The following is a 22,741-nucleotide window of genomic DNA, read 5'->3' as shown; positions in this document are numbered from 1 at the left end:
TAGCCTAGATACGAAGCCCTAGAGTGCTTTCCCTATGCACTTACTGAAAGGGTTCAATGCGTAGATTTCTCAGAGCAACTCTGAGATGATTAAATAACGTATAGTGTGAGATCGTAGGTTATCAGACCCCAAGCAGTCTCCCCAAACCTTCGCATTTTTGCTCGCTAGCCAGAGGCACCCAGCCTAGCCTCAGCTTCGGAGGCGGCAGACAGTAACCGAGGAATGGCGACCACCTGGTTCATCCTGGGAATGGTTCTGCGGGTATCCTCTTCACCTGGGGCAAGTTCACTTCCAGGGCAGTTTTGCGTCGCAAAGAAAGTTTCCTTTGCAGATCACCTTAGGTATATTCGTGCCGACCTCCGGGTGTGGGATATTCCCACGCCACGGTCGGGGAGGGAGCCCTTCCGCGAGGGAGCGAGGACCCCAGCGGGCGGCGGGAAGGGGGCGCGGGTGGGGCGGTGGGGGCGGGGCGCTGCCCGCGGGGGCGGGGCCCGCGCCCGGCAGCCCCGGGAGGTGGTCTATTTAGGGCGCCGGGGCCGGCTGGCCGGCGGCAGGGGAACGCTGATGGCTGCCCTGGGGGACGTGGTCCTGGGTGGTTACCTGTACCCGGCGTGCGTCCTCTGTTCGTACCGGTGCCTCTACCCGGCCGCCGCCGCCAAGGGGAAAAGCGGGGCGGACGAGGGGGGCTCGCGACCCCGGGGCGGGGGCTACCCTCCCGTTTCCTCCTTCTCCGACGGCGCGGCCTCGTCGTCGTTCCCGGGCCACCGGCAGCTGGCGGCCGCCGAGTACGTCCACAGTTACCACCGCGCGCAGCTCATGGCCCTGCTGTCGCAGGTGGGCCCCCGCCGGGCCAGCACTCGGGACGCGGCGGTGCAGATGAACCCGCGCCGCGACGTGTCGGTGCAGTGCTCGCTGGGGCGCAGGGCCCGCGAGTCGGGCCCGAGTCCGGATCCCGAGGGCGCGGCGGTCGCGGGCGGCAGCTGCCCGGCCTCCCCGCAGCGCGCCCGCCGGCGCCCGGAGCAGGACAGCCCGCCGAGCCGCGCCCCGCGGCCCGTGCGTTTCCTGCGCACCCTGGCCGTGTACTCGCCCGTGACCTCCCGCTGCCTAGCCACCCTCCTGGAAGGGGCCGAGGCCGCGGCGGGCGAGCAGAGGCCCGGGAAGCCGGAGACTGAGCGAGGGCCGCCACCTGCGAGGCCCCGAGGCCCCGAGGAGGGAGACGGGCCGGCGAGGAAGGTGTCCCAGCGGCCGCAGCCTGAGGAGGACGAGGCCCAGGCCGCAGTACCGGCGAGCCGCGAGCAACCCCCGCCGCTCGCCAGGGTCCCGGACGCCGCTGGCGAGAGGTCGTCGTCCCGGAGCCCTCAGCCGGGCAAGGAGCGCCTGCGCTTCCAGGTGAGACCCGGGTCGGCCCGGGAACTGGCAGGGCGTCCCCGCGAGTTATGTTGGCTCCCATCCGCGTCCGGGTGCCCGCTCTCGGCTGCTCTCGACACGCGCCGGCGCGCTTCGGTGCCTTTCGGTGGCTGCTGAAGTCTATCTCCGTCAGCATCAAATCTAGTATAGTGGGCTTGTTGCTATTATCGTTGAATTCCAGCTGCACAGGGGTGGCGGTAGAAAAGCTCTTAACGTGCTCATTCCGAGAGTATTTGCTGACTGCGAGTGTAGTCAGCTGTATACAGCGAATACATCGTATGTACACTGGGTGATCCAGGCTGGGCCTCAGAACATGAGAAGGTGGACTTATTGGCCAGGAGAGTCGATTCCCGTGGATCCCACTCTCAGTTTTGAATTCAGTGTGTTAGAAACCATAACCATTGACTACTGGGGTCCTTGCACTTAAGACGCACCCCTATTCGGAAATCTGGCGGTACTGCCGGGCACTGCTCCCCGAGAGCAGCAGGCTTGGAGGGCCATGTCCTAGTTGCCTGAACGCTAAAGAGCTAGAGTGCACTGGGGGTTGTAACCCAGCCGAGGAGAAAGACGTGAGAAGTAGTAAGAGGCCGGGAGGAGTCATTCCGATGTCTCCTCCAGGCCCTCAGGGCTATTTAGTGGGGGTCCAGGAAGCAAAGAGAGTGAAACAGATTTGTACACAAGCTGTGACCTCCAAACTGTGTTGATACTCAAACGTTTAACCTTCCTGGACTTCAGCTTGCTCACCTGTGAAAATGCTGAGTCTTCCAAAGCGCCTTCCAATCCTAAAGACCTGACTTTGAAAAACTTGTTTGTAACTTGTTTCTTACTGAGAATAACTTAAAGAATAAGGTAATACTACTTTTGTTCATATTGTGTATGAATTAATGGCTTATCCATATTTTCAATTCTCAGCACCACTGTTTGGTAGAAACTAAATTAGCAATCTAAAGATCTTTTTTTAAGGTGTTCACCTACGATTATTTTAGGGTGGAGTCTTGTTTCTTCCGTTTGACTACTTCATTTGCGTGTGTGCTAAGATCGGACCTATTTTACAGAAAGAAAAACTCTCCCTCTAGAATCCCAAGATTCAGGAACCCAGTATGTTTGGCTTTCCCCTTGCCTGTCTGCAGGAAAACACCTGCTTAGTAAACTGCTATTTGAACCAGTAAATGTGGAACACAAACTTCTGTGGGCCCATGCTTTTCTATTCAATACTTGATTAAGCTATTAGCTTTGCTAATTGTTACCTTGTGGAGACCAGCTTGAACCTGATTCTACTTTCCTCCATGGTCTGAGGCAGAGTGCCAGTTTTAAGTATCAGATCCTTTCCAGGCTGCTTGCGATGAAGGCTGATTCAGATGGCAAGTTGGTTAAACTCTGCTATTGTTTCGCTCAGTTCTTAGAGCAGAAGTATGGCTACTATCACTGCAAGGACTGCAATATCCGCTGGGAAAGTGCCTATGTGTGGTGTGTACAAGGCACTAAAAAGGTAAGCAATGCCCTGTCACCAGCGGCTTCCTGACAAAAGGTTCAGGAGGGTTTGGACTTTAAGTTTTTCCTTTTCCCTTCAGGTTTACTACAAGCAGTTTTGCCGAACATGCCAGAAGTCTTATAACCCTTACCGAGTGGAGGATATCACCTGCCAAGTAAATTGAAAGTTTACATTTTATGCGTGAACTAGATAGTGATGAGAAGGTTTAGGGAGTAGTTTCTTGAAAATATTCCTAAGAGAGCCTAGATTCCCAGTGACCTGAGGTTTTGATTCCTTTCTGGAAGGAGTTGTAGAAATAATACTCAACTGGGAAGCCAGGTATCAGTGTTAGTTCCCTCCTGTTCTCGTAAACCTTGGTTGTGTCAACATTTCTGGAGACTGTTGTCTCATTTGCAATGTGGAAGAATGTTTGCTTTACCTGACACTCAGTCCATTTCAGGAGAGAGTAAACTTAAATAACAGAATACCTTTTAACATGAGGTAGTAAAGGCTGACAATTTTATGCAAATACATTTCATGAAACACGTACCCAAGTTTTAAGTGTTTAGTAGAAATACGAGTTTTTCAAAATTTTCTGTTTTGCCTTAGTTCAGAAAGGAATTTGTTTTAAAGTAAACTTAAGTTGCCTGGCTTTATCAGGTTAAGTGGTAACAGGTTGCTTGTTATTATTAACTGAGCACTGCCTTGTGATATGGGCTGTGATAATCAAAGAGGAAAGAAGGAACTAAATTTGGTGGTTACCACACCGCTAGTGGACCTTGACGTGCCAGTTGAGACAGCCTAATCGATGCCCTTGACTCTTTGAGAGTAGAGCAAGTTCTGAAGTAGAGCGGAATCTGACAAGGAAATGGAAGTTACTATAACAGCGCTGCTCTTGGCCCAGCAGCTGCTGTTCTGCCTTCTGCCTCAGCTTGAGGCCCTTGGCAGCAGGGAGGGGGCCAAGGTCAGCCGCTGGTGCCAGGCCTGCTACTGGCTCCTGGCCTCACACCTTCACTTTTGTTGTCAGACTCCTCTCTCCTACCTGGTGGCTCTCCATCTTGGCTTCAAGGGTAGGAAAAGATTTCCTCTTAAACTTCTTCAAAAGAAGCTTCACAATTCAGAATCGAATCCTTTGCAAAATGGGAGCAGGAGTGCATGATGGAGGTGCTCTGTTCCTCCCATTCCTGTCCTTGCAGACAGAACAAGGTTAGCACAGAACCTTGCTTAGTGTGCATTCAGGTAGTATTTGAATGGCCTAGAGAAACAATTTTGAAGTTCCAGGACATCACCAAGGGGTTTATCTTCTGTATGCATGTCTCACTTTGATTTTTTTCAGAATTGTAAACAGACTAGATGCTCCTGCCCAGTGAAACTTCGCCACGTGGACCCCAAAAGGCCCCACCGTCAAGATTTGTGTGGGAGATGCAAAGGCAAACGCCTATCCTGTGACAGTACTTTCAGTTTCAAATATATCATTTAAGTGAATGTGTGTGTGTGGGGGGGGGAGGAATAAAAAAAACGTGGTCCTGCTGAACCTGTGCTGGTGGAGCAGACAAGTGAGCTGAGCTTTTTCCCCCCATGTCCTCCTCCTCTTCTGCCGTTCCCTCCAAATACTTCGTGAAAGGCTGTTATTTGATAAAACTGTAAAATAAAAGCATTGCAAAACAGTTGATACACTGCGTAAAATCCATTGGAGAGCCTGTCCTAACAGTCTATGCTTGCTACTTTAGTATTTGTCCATTGCTTATGGGGAGCAGCCAGGCTCTGAGCTAGGCTAGTCACTACCTGACAGTATGAAGGGACTCACTGATGGGATGTTTATTGCTTTTGTAGGTCTGATGCCTTTAAGAAGTTAATTGAACAAAAAAGCCATCTATTAAAATGAGCATTCTTCTGCAGGCCTTGATGTTTGAGGGGACAGGGGTGATAGATAACCCAGAGTCAGAACCGGGAGTGCACGGCCTCCGGATCATCTCAGTGCAGTAGGTGGTGAGGGACAAAGGCTGGGAGAACTCGACTTGCTGACAACATCACAGATACGGAACAGATGCCGACTGGAACGGGTCGGGGGAGCTGAGGGCAGTTTTTAGATGTTAAATAACTTCAAGTGAACTTCTGGTGGTGATGGAACATTAAAAAAAAAAGGTCTCCTAAATGTATTTAAAGATGAAGTAAGAGGCAGCTTTAGCCTTTGTCATTGTGGACTTGCAGTTCTGTAGGTGGAAAGTTTTTCGCACCATTTAACATAGGGCTCCTCATCCTAACTGTGCCTAATAGCTTTCTACCAGATTACCAAGAAAACACAGAGCCTGGGGCATTGGTGGGGGTGGGGTATGACAGGAGGGATTCTAATGAAGTCAGAGTTGAGAGTTGTTGGTTTCCTGGTTACAGAAGCAGCATAATTGGAACCAGGTGCTAATTATGCCTTCCAAATTTCTAACCATCCCACTTTAGTTAACCCTTACTACCTTAGAGCAACCATGTATAAAGTAAGTCTCTTAAGGTCGTATGCTTGTACGGAGACAAATCTGGGGAGTAAAAGAAACTAAAATGAATTTGAAGTCTCTGGAACCTTTTATAGTGGGGGGAAGGCCTCTAACCCCATGGCCTGGTGTTTGTAAAAATGCAGATTCTTAGGCCTCTGTTCCTACTGAAGCACTATCTGGAGATGAAGTGTTTAATAAGCACCCCAGATGTTGCTTATGTAACTGAAGTGTGCAAACAATTGAGTCAGCCCTGAAGTTACCATGGAGAAGCATGGCTGTGGCCTCTGCCCTGATAAAGCTTCCAGTGAGGTGGGCATATGCCCATTAATTTCTGCACAGAACTTCTGCTCTGCACTATGTAAGAGCCACTTAGCACCTGGTAGAAAACAAAAGGGATCTGACTTAGCGAAGAGAAGGCTTGCCTGAAAAAATGACACTACAGCTGAGCTAAAGTTTGGATGAGCTGAATTAGGCGAAGAGGGAAAGAAAGAACCTTTCCAGACTAAGCTCACATGTGCAAAGGCCCAATGGTAGAGAAAGCCAGGAGGCCACAGTGGCAGAATGCACTGGAGGACAGGGGTGGGTGTGATGGCTGGCATCACTGGTAGGCCCAGGCTGGAGCAACTGGTCCTCACGTGTCATCAGTGAGGATCCACTGAAAGGCTTTAAAGCTGTGGTGAAGCCTTAGTGACAGACTGACCTTTAAAAAAAATAATCACTCTGGCAATACCGTGTATGCTCATAAACCCGTAAGAAGTCTTGCAAAGATCAAATGGCGGTGGGGCCAAAGAGAAATGCAGGACGAGGACAGTAAGGTGTGGGTGAAGGTGATGAATTTTGTTAATGCTGTTAACTTATCATGAGGTCACCGGTAGGTGCAGGGATAGACCAATCTGACTTACGCGGCACATGAGAGGTGCGTTTACTCTAAGCATCTGACGAACAAATGAGGGACAATAGAAATGAGCCCTATAGTGAGCCCTAGAACGAATTCAATGGCTATTAATACGGCTATTAATCATTCTATAGGCTTAACATTGCCATTAATTTTCCCAATAGCGCAGTTAACCCTATTTACAGTTAAGCAAAGCCAGGATCAAAGTATGTTTTAACTTAAGAGTTAGTGGCCATTCAGAAACTGAACAAAGTGGTACAAGAACTTGTGATGAGAGTTATGGTCAGAACATTCTGGCAATGAGGCACTGTCAAACTGTATGTCTAATTGGAGATTTATGTGATTTTTCTGAGAGACTTGAGAGGCTAGAAGGAAATACCCCAGAATGCTGTTCTCTCTGGGTATCAAGGGAAGTGATTCTAGTTTTGTTCATATTTCTTATATTTGCTAAAGTGACAGTTTTGAAATTTTGAAAATTTAAAAATAAAAATGCCATAAAGTACAACTATATTGACATCTATTCTTATCTCCTCTTGTATAGATTATGCTGGTGGGTAAGCAGTTCTCAGTGACCAAAAGGAGGGATGCTCGCTCTGGCTCTGGTGAGTCTGTCCCGAGACTATGCGACTGTTTTCTGAATTTATGATGGATTGTTGTGGGGGCGGGGGACACCACACCCTCCCCATCTTACATTACTACAAGTAAAAATATGTTCTCAATCACGTAAACCTTTGGAGAAACCACAGTATCTCATGTTGTTTTACAGACTTACTCTTTAAAAATGATAAATTTAGTGGGCAAAAGAAAAAGGTTGTAAAAGAGCAAAAACTGGGCTCTGATTGAAACTAAATAAGGTGTTCAATAAATTAAGCATTTGATATATTTTGTTAATGAATGCACACTTTGGAGCCAGAGGACAAGGAGCAACAAAGTGTAGGTTTTAAGAAAATCTGATTTGCAGACGGGAAATCCTAATGATTTTATATCTGCATCTTGCTTTCTGCAGGTGTATTCATCTTTATTACATTAGTAATAGACTTAGTTACATATGAATAGGAAAAGGAAATTTCAAATGTTTGGAAGGTTTGGGTAATTAGTCAATTGAACTAAATGTGTTCTACCCCTTTGAAGGACAACTTTTTTTTTTTTTTTTTAGGAATAGTGAAGGCAACATTTGAAAAGTTCCTTAATGAGGCACACTATAATCATTCATCCTTTCTTAAAATACAACACAGACCAAGAGCTACAATGCTTTTTATTTTAACAAAAAGGATATAAGGAGGGTGAGAAAAATAGGGGATGGTGAGATAGGATGTAAAGTGTGGTGTGTCTCCAGACACCACTGCTCTCTTCCTGCCCCACACCCAGAAGTCATTAAATAATTTAAAGGACACCATTTACAGTACCAGAACACCATCAAAATAATTGTTTTTATCAGGGTCAAAAAATACAGTGATTATGAATGTGCTGTGACCAGTTACAGAATTTTATAGGTAACATAACTCTAGTCAGCAGTCCAGTGGCGTGCATGGCGCCCTCAGTTAATGCACTTGAGCATAATTACATTTCTGGCAGGGTCCGCATCGCCAAGAAAAGGCAAAGCTAAGCATTTCATTTCTACATTCTAAGCTCTGGAACCCCAGAGCCCAGTTTAAAAGAAAAGTCACAGTGGGTAAGAGATGCATATAAAAAATACAAGGTGTTCCTTTCAAATCAGAGGAATTTGTGGGACTACATTCATTTCTTTTACAAAATGCTATTTTAAAAAAAGGACAGAGAAATCCAGTCCATGTTATACTGCAGACTTGGACAGTGACTAAAAGTGTATTGCATGTTTTGGTTAAGTCAGTCTTCAGGCTTCCTTTCATCTTCCCCCGTAGCCCCGGGTTCCTTAAGAGTGAAACGTGTGAGTCCTGCATAAACATATACAAATGCATTTGCATCTCTCTTCTTGAATTCTGCAGACTTCCAGGGCCTGCAAGTCACATATTCTACCATCAATGACCACAGTTTTTTTCTTTAGCTTTGTACACCTCTTCTTGTATAACAGTGCACTGCACAAATGTACAAGACAATACCAGTATTAATCTATACAGTTTCTATAATAATTATGGAGTAAAATAAGTTAACTTTTCTAATGAGAAGCGCTGACGGGCAGCATACATCTTTATTGTACATTTTAAAGTCTCCGCAGGCATCTACTTTGGTTAGTTATCAACAATTGTAACATAAGCACTGATCAGAGAACTGAGCAGCATTCCAATAACGTTAACAGATATATTATTTCTTTTCGAAATACTGGGAAAGCCCAGTTTTAAAATATTATTAAAATGTCCTAACATTTACACACTATGAAGAGTTAGATCTAATAAAATAAATTTTTTCAAAAATAATCTTGCAGTGCTCTTTTAGGCATGCTCTGAGACGTTATCACCAAACACCCATACCTTGAAAATATGACTATCACATATGCACACATCTCAGCTCACACACACACACACACACACACACAAAATTCCTTATACAGACCAAAAAAAAAACGAAACACCCACGCCCTTATCCCACATATTGGGGGAAAAAAAAAAAAATCAATGGTTTTTGCAAGTAAGTCTTTCTGTGTCTATCTATCCGAATGGATGTTCTTCATGTAGATGATTAAGCATCAGTTGTCGATTATGCTTGTGACTGCTAGAAACCCAAGCAGCTCTGCAGGTCTTCAGCTAAAATGAACCAGCCTCGATTTCAGCCTCATTTTACCTGCTTTCTAATGTCTCAGTATTAGAGGCCATTATTGCAAACATTCTTATAATTCTTTTCTTTCTCCAGAAAGTGTTGTATTTGTATGCATCACTTTTAGCCCTTTTCTTTTCACGTAGGTAAAGTCATTTAAAAAATTCTTTCTTTATACGCTTATTGTGGGAGGTATTGGCAGCCGTTAGATGATTAGTTTTTTCCCCTTCAGATGTGGCTCTGACATTCTTTTTTACCTTGAGAAAGTTTGGCATTAGTTACACTGGGGTTGTGGATGCTGCCAGAAAAAGTCATCAGTGAACTGCAAGGGTCCATAAAAGGTGCTTGTTAATATTCTTAATCATCTTCAGTTCAGTCTTTTCCTGAATGCCTGAAGTTTCTCAAAATCCAGTGCTCACCAAATTTCCAATTGGTTTGGCCTGTGCGAGGAGTTGGTATGATTGCACCGTGCGTAGAGACTCTCTTATTTCTAGGTTGAGTTCCATCAGTTTGTAGTTGGCTTCTGACATGTCCAGGTCAGAGCCTATGACTGCAAAGCTTCCCGTCTGGCCCAGCGTCTGGTGGTGGAAATAGATGTGTAACAGCGTCTGGACAGGGGCGTCTTCACAGCTGCCAAAGATGTCATTGGGCCAGAGAGATCTGAAAGCACATAGGATTTGTAAGTCCTGAGATTCACAGCAATCATTCCAGATTAAGTACTTTTAAGTTAATACTTACAAAAAGTAATGTCCTTGTGAATCACTGAGGATCTGTTTTAACATTTTAACAAATATTACTGAAAGTAGCACAGAGAATGAACAAAGTCTAAAATTGGTGTCATTGCATTGATAAGTGTACAAAATAAGGTCATGTTTTCCTTTCACAAAGACTGACATCAAGTTGAAAACCCAAACGCCATCATACATTTCCAGTTAAGTATGAAGGCATCTCCTATAAATCCCTTCACATTTTACCTGAAAGCTTTGACTTGCGCTACAGCTGATACAAATTCCTTATTTTTCAAAGTTTCAATTAAAGAATGAATGGCAGTTTCTATAGTAGTTTGTGCAGCTTGGGAAATGTCAATTTCTTCGTTTTCTGAAGCAGACTCGGCTTCTTTGAGGATACTTTCCAACTGGGCAAGTTCTGCTGACATGTTGAAGACCTAAAAGAAATAAATATACCTTAAAAGGATCAAATTTGTACATTCAGTAACAACACTGAGTACTTACTTAGCTGTGAAATTACATCTGATGATGGTAATATTTTCTCTTTAAGATTATTTTCAGTTGTTAAACTTAGGACAGTTAATATTTCAAGTTCTCTATTCAGCTGGAATAATTTCAGCTGCCAAACAGTAGTCTTTAGATACTTCTGATAAAACAACAGGTTATCTTAAATGTAATAAATGTTATCAATATGTTGTAATAAGTAAAACAATAAGTAAATAAGTAAAACAATGTTTATATTGGTCTAAATTTTAACATATGATAATATGTTATACATACTTCATCTTGGATAGTAAAAATACATTTATATTATTGTTTTGTAACATAAGGCCTGGAATTCTGGGAGGATCATGAAAAAAAAAATTGACAGTAATGAGATGCCTTTATATTTTAAAGGGTTATTTCTCCAGGGTATTTTATATAAACCAGTATGTATGTGTGTGTTTTTTTTTTTTTTAAGTAAATTTAACCATTTTAGAAAATGCATTTAACTTGGTGATAGTTCTGGTACCAGTGGTTGGCAAGAGGGAAAGATTCTAAAGCCCCTATCTTTGAATCTATTCATGCTATGATTTCTAATACTCACAGTGTTCTTGACGTGTTTATTCTTGTGTGAGTTACTAAAACTACAGAAATACTACATGGACAAGATGTTAGGGGGTTTCATAATACAATTTTGTCTTTATTGAATTGACGTGCTTCACTTGATTTCTGATTACAGATGATCTATTGCTGATACTGCGAACTTTAAGATTCACAAACCTTTTAGATCACTGGATATCTGCTTTCAGATTTACTAACTGGTCCTAAAATAGCACATCATTTCAAAAACTGATAATACTTAACTAGGGGGGATAAAAAAAAGACCGACTAGCCACTCTCCATGAGTGACTTTTACTTCAGCACTCCTACAAGGAAATAAGTATGAATGTATTTTAATTTTGTACGATCAGTTACTAATGCCTAGTATAACTGAGTATTTACCTCTGCTTCATTTTTTATTGTGTTGACTTGGTTGATAAGTTTACAGTAGGCTTGGAACAGAAGCAGCAGTTGAAAATGCAATTTGTATAACCTTCGACAGAGCTCCAGTTCCTAGAAGTAAATAACGCCATGTTAAATGCAGGTGTTATTTTCCATATTTGACGAGACAACAAAGTTCCAATAAAAACTTATAAGTAAATAATTATTTTAAATTGTTCTGAGATTTATTTTTCTGCAGTAAGCAAGTTAATATGGTATGAAGTTGACGAAACACAGATGAAAGATGCTCTGAAGACTGGGATTAAAATAAAAATTTAAAGATTATTGGTTACATAATTCATTTTTAGTGTGATACATTTTCACATTAGACAAATATAATTTTTTAGCAGGCAATAAATAGAATGCTTTAAAAAGGATTCACTAGAACTTAAAACTTTAACTTCATAATGAAAATAATTTACAAATTCATATACTCTTGCTACATTGAGATATATATCTCATTGCATTTATCAACAAGTGCTTGATAAAGCAAAAAGTAAAACTTTGGATAACCTCTCATCTAAAATGTAAGAATAGTTTGCTTTTTAAATTAATTCCTTTTTCTAAAAAAAAAAAAAAAATTTATAATCTCACTGAAACAAGACAAATTAACAAATGCACTTGGACTATTAAGAAATTTAAAAGAAGATTCATTAGAGATGTGTAAAAAGGCAACTGCTAGTTGTACATATTAATTATAAAACCTCATTATCTTTGTAGGACTAAAACATTTCATGGATTAGGGATATGCAAAACTAAAGCACAAACTACTCTTAAAGCAGTCCATGATAAAACATTGCTAGGTCACAAATGGCAAATGAAACCAGTTTGTCTGACATGGATAAGTAGTCTATAAATTAAGACAGGTCACTTACTGCTAGAATTTCCATTTGCTAAGCAAGAAGGTGATCGGGTCACAAAAAATACAAAGGAAGAAAAAGACCAAGAATTAGTGTCAGAAATCATTTTAACTAGGGTCACAGATGTCCCAGGCAAACTGAAGAACATTTAATTACACCCCAAAGAAAAATTTATGATGCCATTTCCAGAATAAAGTTTTTTAGACATTTCTATAACAATCCAGGGTGTTTTTCACTCTTTGCCAAATAACAGCTAAATTACATTTAGGCTATAGTTTATTTATTGTGCAAAAGCTATAAAGAATAAAATCAAACTAGTGGGATGTTGGGAAGTTGGCTACTGAAAGTGGTCATCTATCTGGATTTTTATAGCCTTAAAAAAAGCTAAATGTAACAAATTTCTGTTAGTAAAGTGGAAAACTTCCAATTACAGTAAGAAATGTAATGAGTACTCCTACTTCTCAGAAGAGAACTGGCATATAATTTTATATAATTAAGTATCTGCCCATGAGAATATTATCTCTGAAACGGCTTGTTCTTGCTTTCTTACCCTTTGCTGTCTACTGAAATCATAAATTACCATAATTAGTGCTGAATCAGAAGGTAAAATATTGAGAGCAGTTGTGTGTTTTAAATTGCATTTCAAATGAAGTTTACTAAACCTCAGAAATTTAACCCAAGTAGGTTTGATTCAAACATCCAGCTTATGGAATATTTAAAAATTATTACATGAAAATATCTACAGCAACTTAGACCTAGTCTCATTAAAGGAGAAGAATTACTTCTAATTAAAGCAGCAATCATCATAATGTAAATATTGCTTTTGAAATATTCAGAAGTCCCTTTTGAAATCTGCTTTTCTAAATAGTTTCCTCTGAAGCACTGTTTATATAACATTTATTGCTATCAATTTAGAAGGGATTTGCTAAGCATAGGTGAACTTTAGCTCTGAACAACTTACCATAAATTACGTGGATGGTCATTCTGTGAATGTTATTTGAGCACAATTCGATGTCAAACATATTAGCATATCTAAATTTCTGAGGTTTTACTTCATACAGTTTTGTATGGAAACTATTTGAGTTTTAAATATATCTTCATTTCTATTAACATAAATAAAAACTGACTCCACACACACAGATCCATAGCATCCACTTAGGATGTAATGGAAAAGATATCACTGATAAAGTTTATAATTATCACAACTATAGGAAATAACAAACATAATTAATTTCTTAGTTTTGAATTACTAGAAACCACACAAAATGTTAACACTGTACCTTTAAAAATATTGCTTTTTAGTATGTTGAAATTTGCATATACATAATCCTTTCATTTACCAAATGATTATATATATGTGATTATATAAATATATATGACTAAATATTTAAATATTTATTGAGTGCTTATTAGGCAAATGGCTATACTGGTATATAGGAACAGATAGTACATAATGTTGCATAAAAAGAGACCTCTCCTCTCAAGGAGCTGAATGTGAAAGGAGAGCTAAGATATAAATGGAAGGCTTAAATGTGAAGAGTTTTCACTTTTTACTCAGGAGAAAACCTCAAGCTATTTTAATTGACATAGACTTCTGAGATGGAACTCCTTGTCATCAGGTAGAAGGGATACAAGAAATACTTAGTCTAACCACCTAATTTATATTTGAGAAAAGCAGTCTGTTCTTTGTTTAAGCCGTAGTGGCAAATACAGAATTAGAACCAAAGGATCTAATTCTAGTCTGAGATTAATCCCTTATCTTGCCTTGTTTCTTTCTTTACACGGATGACATGACAATTTCTTTATAACAGAGCAGGATTCGGAGTCAGGCTTTCTAGGTTTGAATCTTAATCCTATTTACTTACTGATTTTAGATAAATTAGCTTCTTTGAGTTTCGATTTTAATTTGCATATAATTTTCTCCTTGTTTATTTAAAAATATTTATTGATTGCTTATTATTTATCCTTATCTGCATAATGGGGATAATTATAGCACCTACTAGACTAAATTGTATGGTAGAGATAATGAATATGAAATGCTCAGCACAATGCCTGGCAAACAGTTAACATTTAGTGAGAGTATACTGCTACTTTCTCAACATTTCAGTTTTGTAAAACTTCAAATTTTTATTACAGTACTACAGTAACTTTTATGACAGTCTGACATTGTAAAAGATTAGAATTCTGATGTCAAATGCAGAGGCTATTAATTGATTAATGCATGTTGCCCCTATAAAGTTACACTTCTATTAAAATAATTTGTAGGTCTTAATTTTATCCTCATTTAATATATGTGTTATATATGTGCACTCTTCTCTATATTACTATTTTTTTCACTGAATTTTACTAGTAAAAACCATAACTTATCCAACCAGAATTTCATCTTTGGAAGGACTAATATGAATGTATTATTCCAGTTTGCTTTCTTGACCAATTTATCTGTAGAATACTAATGCAGAATGAAAAAATTTTTCAAGAGGCAGATGCAACTAAAAGTCAATCTGGACTATCTAGATATTCATCGAGCTTATGTATTGAATGTGATTAAGTTTCAATCACAAGCTGGTCATTCATTTTTATTAAAGTGAGTTTTTCATTACTAAGCCAACATTCCACTGAACCTAACATTTACAAAAACTGTTCTGATAACAAAAATGAAAAATGTTACAAATATTCTTTATTTTTAGGAATAGCAAATAAAGACATTTGAGCATATACATTATTTTACCTGATACAGAAATATAGCAAAACTAAGAATAAGAAACTTACTTGTGCATCTGTGTTTATCCTATACATGTCTTCTTTGGCACCAAATGTCCTCTTACAATTGTCTAACCACTGAAGAAATAAGTGACAGTAAAATTTTAATACAGTAATTGCATAGTACACAATGAAACTGGTACTGTAACAGCCTGCACTTACAGAACAAAAATCTTAAAAAGTGAACTTGAATTTCTAGGATTGGTTGTAGACTTTCACCTCCACTTGAGCAGAATCATTTGTGTGCAACAAACCCAAGCAGAGGATGCGGTCTACGGGGCAACACGCACACATTGGGGACAGTTTACTAACGGAAACGCAGTCAGCTCCCTTCTATCCCAGGGACTTGTGGTGCTCCGTTTCAGTAAAGAATATTCATCCTTATAGATTTTACTGGGAATCTTCACAACCTATACTTGACCTGTGTCTAATGTAAGATGGAGAAATGAAAAGTGGGCTTCCCCTCTTGTCAGTTTAATAAAGGCAACTTAGAATTAACCAGGTCTGTTCGTTTATCAGAAGTGTAATTCTCAGATGTGTGTCACTTTTAATTAGTGAAACAGAAACTAAAATCCATTTAAAAATCTTGGTTTTTTTCCTTCCTTTTTGGACAGCAATGTATGACAAATGTGTTATCTCCAAAGAGATACTGGTTGCAGAAGCCAAATGTGATTTTCCTTATCCAGGGGCTAGTCCTAAAGATGGATATTTATTTAAGGTAACTTTTCCTTGGCCAGATAAAAAGAAAATAACAGTACTGTGGTTTAGTGGGGAAAAACACTGAACTCATAGAATTTCCAAGCTGAAGTGAAAGCTAAGAGCCTTCAAGCTAAGCACTTAGGTTTCAATAGTTTGATATTAATAATCAGTTCTTTTGACCTCCTGGCTCTTTCTTATGTGACAGCTTAAACATAACAAAATTAGAATATAATATATTATCAAATATATAATAATGTGAATTATGCTTGAAATTATATATATGAAACTAAGACATTTTTCATTAGGACTTTGAGAAAAACCACGAGTTACACTGTTTATTCTTTGAAAATATTTCACTGTTAGACATTTGAAATTCTCAGTTGTAGCTTAACGGTCTACACGCAAAGAATGAAAATTAGGTGTCTCGGTTGTTTCAGAACAGTCTCTTTGACCTTCTGTCCCTTTATCCCGGCCCCTCAGCCTGCCTGGGCCCTTAGGCTCTGTGCTTGACAGCATGTCAGAAGAAAAACATGTTAGGCTCTCCTGGTGAGATACAGCTGCTGGCAGCCATTGTCAAAAGCTGGTCAGCAGATTTCTCTCTATCAGCAAAATTCAGCTGACATCTATCATGGAGTTTGTACATGAATGTCTGTTCACACAAAAGTGAGAATGCCTATATGGTTCATCATCCTCATCACAAGTCTAGCCCAATATGTCCAGTATGCTGATGAAAAAAATTTTTAATTGCTTATTCTTACTAAATATATTTTTATACTATATGCCTATGATATGGCATGGGGGGGGGCACTACCCAACATAATTCTGACGTGCATGCTGTCACAAGACAAGCTCCAGCCCGGCTGTGCTGTGGCCGCACTCTGGCCTGGAGAGCCCGCGTCCCAGCTTCCCAGTCAGTGTTTACAAAACACGACGGACCGTCTGTGCAGAGTAACCTCTGGTTCTCAGGTTACCGGTCTTCCCGTCATGGTGGGTAACTCAGGGCTCAAATAAAGGTTAAAAATTAACTGGAGAGGTCTGGCATCTGGGTGTGATGGAGTAGCTTATGTAAGGCCTATCCTCGAAGGACAACTATGGAAGTTAAGTAAGAACTAGTTGAAAAAGAACTAGGAAGTCGAAATAATTGATAATATTAGTAAATATCAAACTGTCATATTTAGGGAGTTAGAGAAAAGTATCAGGAGAGCCCTACTTGGATTCCAGCGTTACTCTAGGGGATTTGCTCACTCATGTCCATGGGCTCAGAAGCTGAACAAAAAGCAGTGGCCTGTAGTTTCACTGGGCTGGGAAGGCAGGGGTGTCACAGGTAGTGAGGCGCTAAGGGTCAGGATCCTGGAGAAAGGGGAGCTGCAGAGCAGGGAGCGCAGCATCCGTGTGCATTTCCCCTGGGGCATGCATTCCCGTATTTATCATGTGCAGGAGGAGAGGCTAAGAAAGCTGGCCGTAGCATCTGGGAGGCTGAAAAGGTAAACAGAGGCTTTTTGGTTTTATGGTGCTGGGGAGACAAAAACTGTTCACTTTCAGCCAAGAGAGCGGGTCCTGATGAATACCCCAGGCTTGCAGTTGTGATTCTTAGAAGACTCAAGGAATATATAAGAATGTATCGATACAACTAAAAAACTATTAGAGGGGCAAAAACTGAATAATGAAAAACAGTTGTTTGATAGAAAAGAAGAAAGGAAGCAAAGGAAGGGATAGGATAAAAAAAATAGTGACATGATTGCCTATGAAGGAATCAAATTCATTTTTCTCTTCCATGTAAGGATTTTAATTGATTCAGCACAATTTACTGAAAAGAACATTTTTGTCCCACTATATTGCAACAGTACCTCTGCTGTGAATTATATGATTTGGTCTTACTGGCTGTTGGTCAGAAGTGACCTCTTCTTGGAAATCATAGATTTGGTTTGCATCCATTCTCTATTAGACCTACATGATTTTGGGAAGTCTCTTTAATTACCAGTACTTTTATTTATCCTATAATCCCTACTTTGGTTACTAATTATTTTCCAGTGGTCATGTATGGATGTGAGAGTTGAACTGTGAAGAAAGCTGAGCGCCAAAAAATTGATGCTTTTGAACTGTGGTGTTGGAGAAGACTTGAGAGTCCCTTGGACTGCAAGGAGATCCAACCAGTCCATCCTAAAGGAGATCAGTCCTGGGTGTTCACTGAAGGACTGATGCTGAGGCTGAAACTCCAATACTTTGGCCACCTCATGTGAAGAGTTGACTCATTGGAAAAGACCCTGATGCTGGGAGGGATTGGGGGCAGGAGGAGAAGGGGACGACAGAGGATGAGATGGCTGGATGGCATCACTGACTCAATGGACAATAGTTTGAATAAACTCCAGAGGTTGGTGATGGACAGGGAGCCCTGGCGTGCTGCAATTCATGGGGTCGCAAAGAGTCGGACATGACTGAGCGACTGAACTGAACTGAATTATTTACATAAGGCACAAAAGTCTTTGTGCTTTATATTCCTATCTAGAATATTTAGGGAATAAGAACCAGGTTTTACATTTCATTCTTCATAGGCCTTTACATGTGATAGATATTTAGTACTTACTAAAGAAAGATCAACCTCCTAGGAAAAAAATACCTGTCTGCAGTTTGTGTGTAAAGGAGAACCATTTTTTTCCTGTCAGTTTTTCTGCCCCTGCCAATTGAAAACATACTGGATTTGCCCCCAGGGAACAGAGCTAGTTGCTGTGTTTTGCAGTGCCAGATTGGATTTAAAGAAACATTTTTGTGCAGGCAGTATCTAGATTCTACCACATGCTCATTTCTCCTTTGCTTGCCCATGTACCCATACACATCACAGGAAAAAGATCAACGAGTTCGTCACAAGTGGCAGGTTTCCTGGACCACAACATCATATGCATTGCTCAGGGAAATACTGCTTTCATATTCCTACTTGCAATGTTGACGGCAGCTATACAGTCTCCACACAGAAGCTTTTTATAAAGCGAGTTTTCCATTGTGTTCTAAGACTCTTAGAAGGCCAGTTTCTAAAAGCTAAAGATAGGAATTTACTGGACAGGCAGCTCCAAGTTCCCCACCATTCTCAGCATAACCCTGAGGCAAGTAGTAAGAGGTCCTGTTTCCCTCTCGGCTATTCTGCCAGGTTAGCATGTCTAGTGTCACAAGTAACTAGGTTTTTGTTTTTTTTTTTTTTTACATTGTAAAAAGGGACTGACCTGCTCAGCTGCTTCTTTTTTGGCATTGTATGTATCCAGGTGTTCTTGCAGCTCCAAAACACTGAACTTTAGTGTTTCTAGCAAATCACAGGACATCAGCTGTCAAATCAGAAACACATTGATCCAGGTCACCATTTCTGATCACAATCCTGAGACCAAAAACTTTGGGGTTATGGGTTAGTGAATTTTCAAGCCATCTTAAGCCAGCGTCCCCTACTGTCCACTGTCCTGTACTAAGGACTGACCTTTCACTGAAACAGAGGAGTGTGGTGTGGTTTCAGGAATGTCAGAAAGGATAAGCATGCCTTCTAATGCTTTTAAAACGTGGCTCAGGCAAAAGTAGCATGTCCCACCAGTGTACACCTTGTGATACACCTGAAGCTTTTAAAACCATAATTCTCTAACTGTCTTAATACATAATCTACAAATGTGCTTGGAGACAAGTGGAGAAGACCAGGGCGTGCTGGGTTCTTCATGGTGGTGGCGGGGGGCGGGAGGGTGGGGTGGTGGGAATGTGTCTAGCCCTCTCCTAGGAGCTTTGATTCAGGAATCAGGGAAAAGTGCGCATCTCTAAGCATGATTCTTTAGCTTTCCCATCCAGGACTCTGTGAAAGGTGAGGGCAGGAAGAGGTCAGAATCAGAAATAGTCACAAGTCACTGCATATAGTACGCGGGAACTACATTTTGCTAGATATTTATAATCAAGTTGAAAATATGAACCTTTAGACTTTAAAATTCCAATTTACCTTTAAAAAAGACCATTTACTGAGTGATGCCATTCCAATTTACTTTTTATGATAAAGTAAGCCTCATGTAAAAACTTACTGTTTCAGCATCCACAAAGACTGTTGGGCATTCTGAACACATCATCATCACTTCCAGTGAGCTTTTAAATTTGGCACCAATGCGCTGCAGACTCTCACCAAGAAAGCTGACTGCCTCATTAGTTATGTCCCCGAACTTTCTTTGAATTGACTGTGGAGAAAATATAAGAAAATGTATTTCATATAAAAGCCTTTTTTAATCTTTAAGTAAAAAAGCATAATTTATAATTAGAGCAACTTTCTATTTTAAAACTATGATTGTAGTGATATATATAGAACCCTAAAAATCAAACTGTAAATCCTTATTTTTAGGCACTTCTTTAGGAAACATGATAATTTCTAAAAACGATCAAAGATTTATTGTATAGTATTCCTGAAAAAAAGAAACTAATGATACATGCTATTCATCTCCCCATTCCTAAGATTTTTTCCATTAGGAAAGAGAGAAGGAGTACATGCAAGATATTGCTGGAAATAAAGCCGTCACATGCATGAGGAATTAGATCTTCTAAAGTTAAATTCTACCAAAGGAAACTTTCAGTAAAAGTAGTTTACTCTCCTTGGATATGTTTACTCTCCTGCTGACTTCAACTGAAGCCATCGAAATGCACCAAGGGCAATATCTTCTCAAAACTCAAGAATATTCATTCACATAAAACCATCAGTGCCTAAACCATAGTGAGCACTGAATGAGTCAGATGCGGTATTAACAATGTAATTACTATACAAATACTTGGATGTGTACCTACATGTATATGTGTAGCACCATTAGGTGTCACTATGATTAATTTAAAACAAAGCATAAGCCACAGTCTCACGCAGGGAGAAATTTGTATCTCTGGAAAGAAAAGAATATAAATAGAAAACCAAGTAGCAATGCAAAACTACAAAATTAAGTAAATAAATGCTCCAGTTAATAAGCACTGAAGAACTTCCAGGAGGGAAAGACTGAAGGCTGGGAAAACTTCAGTGAGATTATGTACTGAGCTGGGTCTTCTAAGATGGGCAAAATTTGCTTAGGTGGGGTGGAAAGGTGGTAGGTAGTTGGGAAAATAATGACTTAAATGTCAGCCTTGGTTTCCCTAGCTACAGAATGCTAAAAATACATTACATAGGTCTGTTGTAGGAATGAATTACTGTTAAACATTTAGCCTAGTGCCTTACACATCTAAGTGAGTACTAAATAAATGTTAGCTCATATTACTTTTAGGGATGGAAGCAGCCTTGGTTAAAAATTTTAAGGTCCCCACACAGTAATGAAAGTGCCAATGAATTGAACACTTCATGATAGATTGTCTTATGATACTGACCGAAAGCTCCTTAAAGGCAGGAGCCCTCCTTTATATTTCTTTGGTGTCCTTGAAGGTGTTTAGCATATTCCAGAATTTGATCAAATGTTATTTTGAAGTTTCACTCTAATTACCTTAGGGGAAGTATCTGTACTAGTCACTGTATAATGTCCTAGCAGTGCTACAATGTCAAAGTGTAAATTTTCATTATCACTGCCTTAGGAAAGTAAAAAACTTTAAAGGAAACTAGTGAGAATATTAAAATTTGAGATGCTGATTTTAGATAAAACCCCGTAACTTTATCAGATAACTGTAATACAAATTCAGAAATCTTCAACCTTACTGACCTGAAACAGCCTAGAGAACACGTGGAAAGTGAACACCGCGCAGGAGCCGTCGGTGTCAGACAGCATCTGACCCACGTGGCAACGCCAGGCTTCTTCCTCGTCGTCACACGCTGCTGGCTGAAAGGCGGCGATGATGGCGGAAAGAAACGGCGACGGCAGAGGGGATGTCTGTACCTCTGGAAAACCATCTTGTTCTTCTTCCTCTTGACTGTTAACACATACGTAGTCATCATAATATTGTCTTAAAAGAATACACTCAATTATTTAAAATACCTTAAATCATCTAGCAGATTATTTCTTACATGTGTACACATACTGTTTCAGAAAATGGGTGACCATCTAAATTTTGTGAGAAAGCATGAATAAGCAGATTCTCTTATTCATCCCCTTCTTTCTAGCATCTTGTTCTTTCTTAGCATCTTTGGATTTAGAAATCTTAATTTCACTCAACCACCTTAAAACAACTTAATCCTACAATGGGGCTTCCCAGGTGGCTCAATGGGTAAAGAATCCACCTGAAATGCAGGAGACACAGAAATGTGGGTTCAATCCCTGGGTCAGGAAGATCCCCTGGAGGAGGGCATGGCAACCCAGTCCAATATTCTTGCCTGAAGCATCCCATGGACAGAGGAGTCTGGTGGGCTACATTCCATGGGGTTGCAAAGAGTCAGACATGTCTGAAGTGATTGAGCAATTCTACAATATGCTAGGGCTATGGAATAATTTCAGTAATTTCTATGACTAAGACTAGAATGACTTCATTTTACATGGTCAATGTTGGAGGCTTTTTATTTGAACAGGCCCAAATTGGCAATCATGATATTTTTAAAGTTTTTGTCATGTACTTTTGTGTCAAGGGCCATATATTAAGTGCCTTACATGGACTGTTTTCATTCAATCCTCACAGAAACTCCATGACAGTTAACTACTATTATTATCCTGACTTTCACCAGTGAAGGACAAAAAGTTCAGTGAGGTTAAATGATGCGCCTAGGCTACTGGGTAGGAAATGACAGAGCCAGAATTTGAGGCCAGTTCTATGGGACCAAACCCAGGATTACAAAGCCATGACACATGCTGTGTGCCTAGCAATGTGGCAGTAACAGATCCGACTCAAAGAAATAGAAGATCTGGCCATTTTCTTTGAGGAATCTATAATCCCCACAGTCAGATAATATATACACACAAATGTAAGACAATGAAGAAAAAGGGAGGTATATGTGGTATTTGGGTTGAGCATCCTATAAAGAAATGTGTGACCCTGGGTCTTGAAGAAGTGTTTGGAGTCAGACTCCATAAAGAAATGTGTTACTCAAGGTCTTAAAATTGTATATTTCACATTACAGGCCTCCACAAGGCCATTCAGAAATTACGGAGCAATTCATATAGAAGAGAGGGATCTGAAAAGATTGGGGAGAAAAGGTCAAAAGGAAGCAGACATTTGAAGTGAAAACTTAAATTCTACCTCAAAAAATTTAATTTTTTTTAAGATGTCACTATGGTGAC

General features: G+C 40.4%; 2 protein-coding genes across 12 annotated transcripts in view; one reads left to right on the top strand and one right to left on the bottom strand.

Moving 5' to 3' along the window:
- The first annotated feature begins 501 nt into the window (after nt 1-501).
- Nucleotides 502-6,825, top strand: ZAR1 (zygote arrest 1). 3 transcript variants are annotated; one of them, XM_043906830.1, is made up of 5 exons: nt 502-1,389; nt 2,804-2,896; nt 2,979-3,053; nt 4,215-4,329; nt 6,801-6,825. In XM_043906830.1, exons 1-5 carry the CDS (start codon nt 565-567, stop codon nt 6,815-6,817), a joined length of 1,125 nt encoding a protein of 374 aa, XP_043762765.1. In that variant the 5' UTR covers nt 502-564; the 3' UTR covers nt 6,818-6,825. The 3 variants fall into 3 exon arrangements, with proteins under 3 accessions (XP_043762765.1, XP_043762764.1, XP_043762766.1); XM_043906829.1 differs by lacking the exon at nt 6,801-6,825 and having other exon boundaries at nt 4,215-4,686; XM_043906831.1 differs by lacking the exons at nt 2,804-2,896; nt 6,801-6,825 and having other exon boundaries at nt 4,215-4,538.
- Nucleotides 6,826-7,497: 672 nt separating this feature from the next.
- The window catches only part of FRYL (FRY like transcription coactivator), a 253,065-nt gene continuing 237,821 nt past the window's right edge, over nt 7,498-22,741 (bottom strand). For 7 of the 9 annotated variants that reach the window (XM_043906825.1, XM_043906824.1, XM_043906827.1 and 4 more), the window contains 8 exons: nt 21,236-21,443; nt 19,601-19,750; nt 18,776-18,874; nt 14,871-14,939; nt 12,117-12,134; nt 11,203-11,313; nt 9,964-10,154; nt 7,498-9,649 (listed from right to left, as the gene is read on the bottom strand). In XM_043906825.1, the coding sequence (XP_043762760.1) occupies nt 9,391-9,649; nt 9,964-10,154; nt 11,203-11,313; nt 12,117-12,134; nt 14,871-14,939; nt 18,776-18,874; nt 19,601-19,750; nt 21,236-21,443 (1,105 nt within the window). In that variant the 3' untranslated portion in view covers nt 7,498-9,390. The remainder of the gene's footprint in view (nt 9,650-9,963; nt 10,155-11,202; nt 11,314-12,116; nt 12,135-14,870; nt 14,940-18,775; nt 18,875-19,600; nt 19,751-21,235; nt 21,444-22,741) is intronic. The other 2 variants (XM_043906821.1, XM_043906823.1) reach the window with 1 other exon arrangement.

The sequence above is a fragment of the Cervus elaphus genome, chromosome 6, assembly GCF_910594005.1.
Source record: "Cervus elaphus chromosome 6, mCerEla1.1, whole genome shotgun sequence".
Classification (NCBI taxonomy): domain Eukaryota; kingdom Metazoa; phylum Chordata; class Mammalia; order Artiodactyla; family Cervidae; genus Cervus; species Cervus elaphus.
This window is presented reverse-complemented; position numbering and strand designations above follow the sequence as displayed.

What these genes read in the sequence shown, in the direction of transcription:
- ZAR1 (XM_043906829.1), top strand. Translation starts at nt 565, where the DNA reads ATGGCTGCCCTGGGGGACGTGGTCCTGGGTGGTTACCTGTACCCGGCG. An exon ending in AGGAGCGCCTGCGCTTCCAG is followed by an intron (nt 1,390 to 2,803) that starts GTGAGACCCGGG and finishes TGTTTCGCTCAG; the next exon opens with TTCTTAGAGCAGAAGTATGG. An exon ending in GTGTACAAGGCACTAAAAAG is followed by an intron (nt 2,897 to 2,978) that starts GTAAGCAATGCC and finishes TTTTCCCTTCAG; the next exon opens with GTTTACTACAAGCAGTTTTG.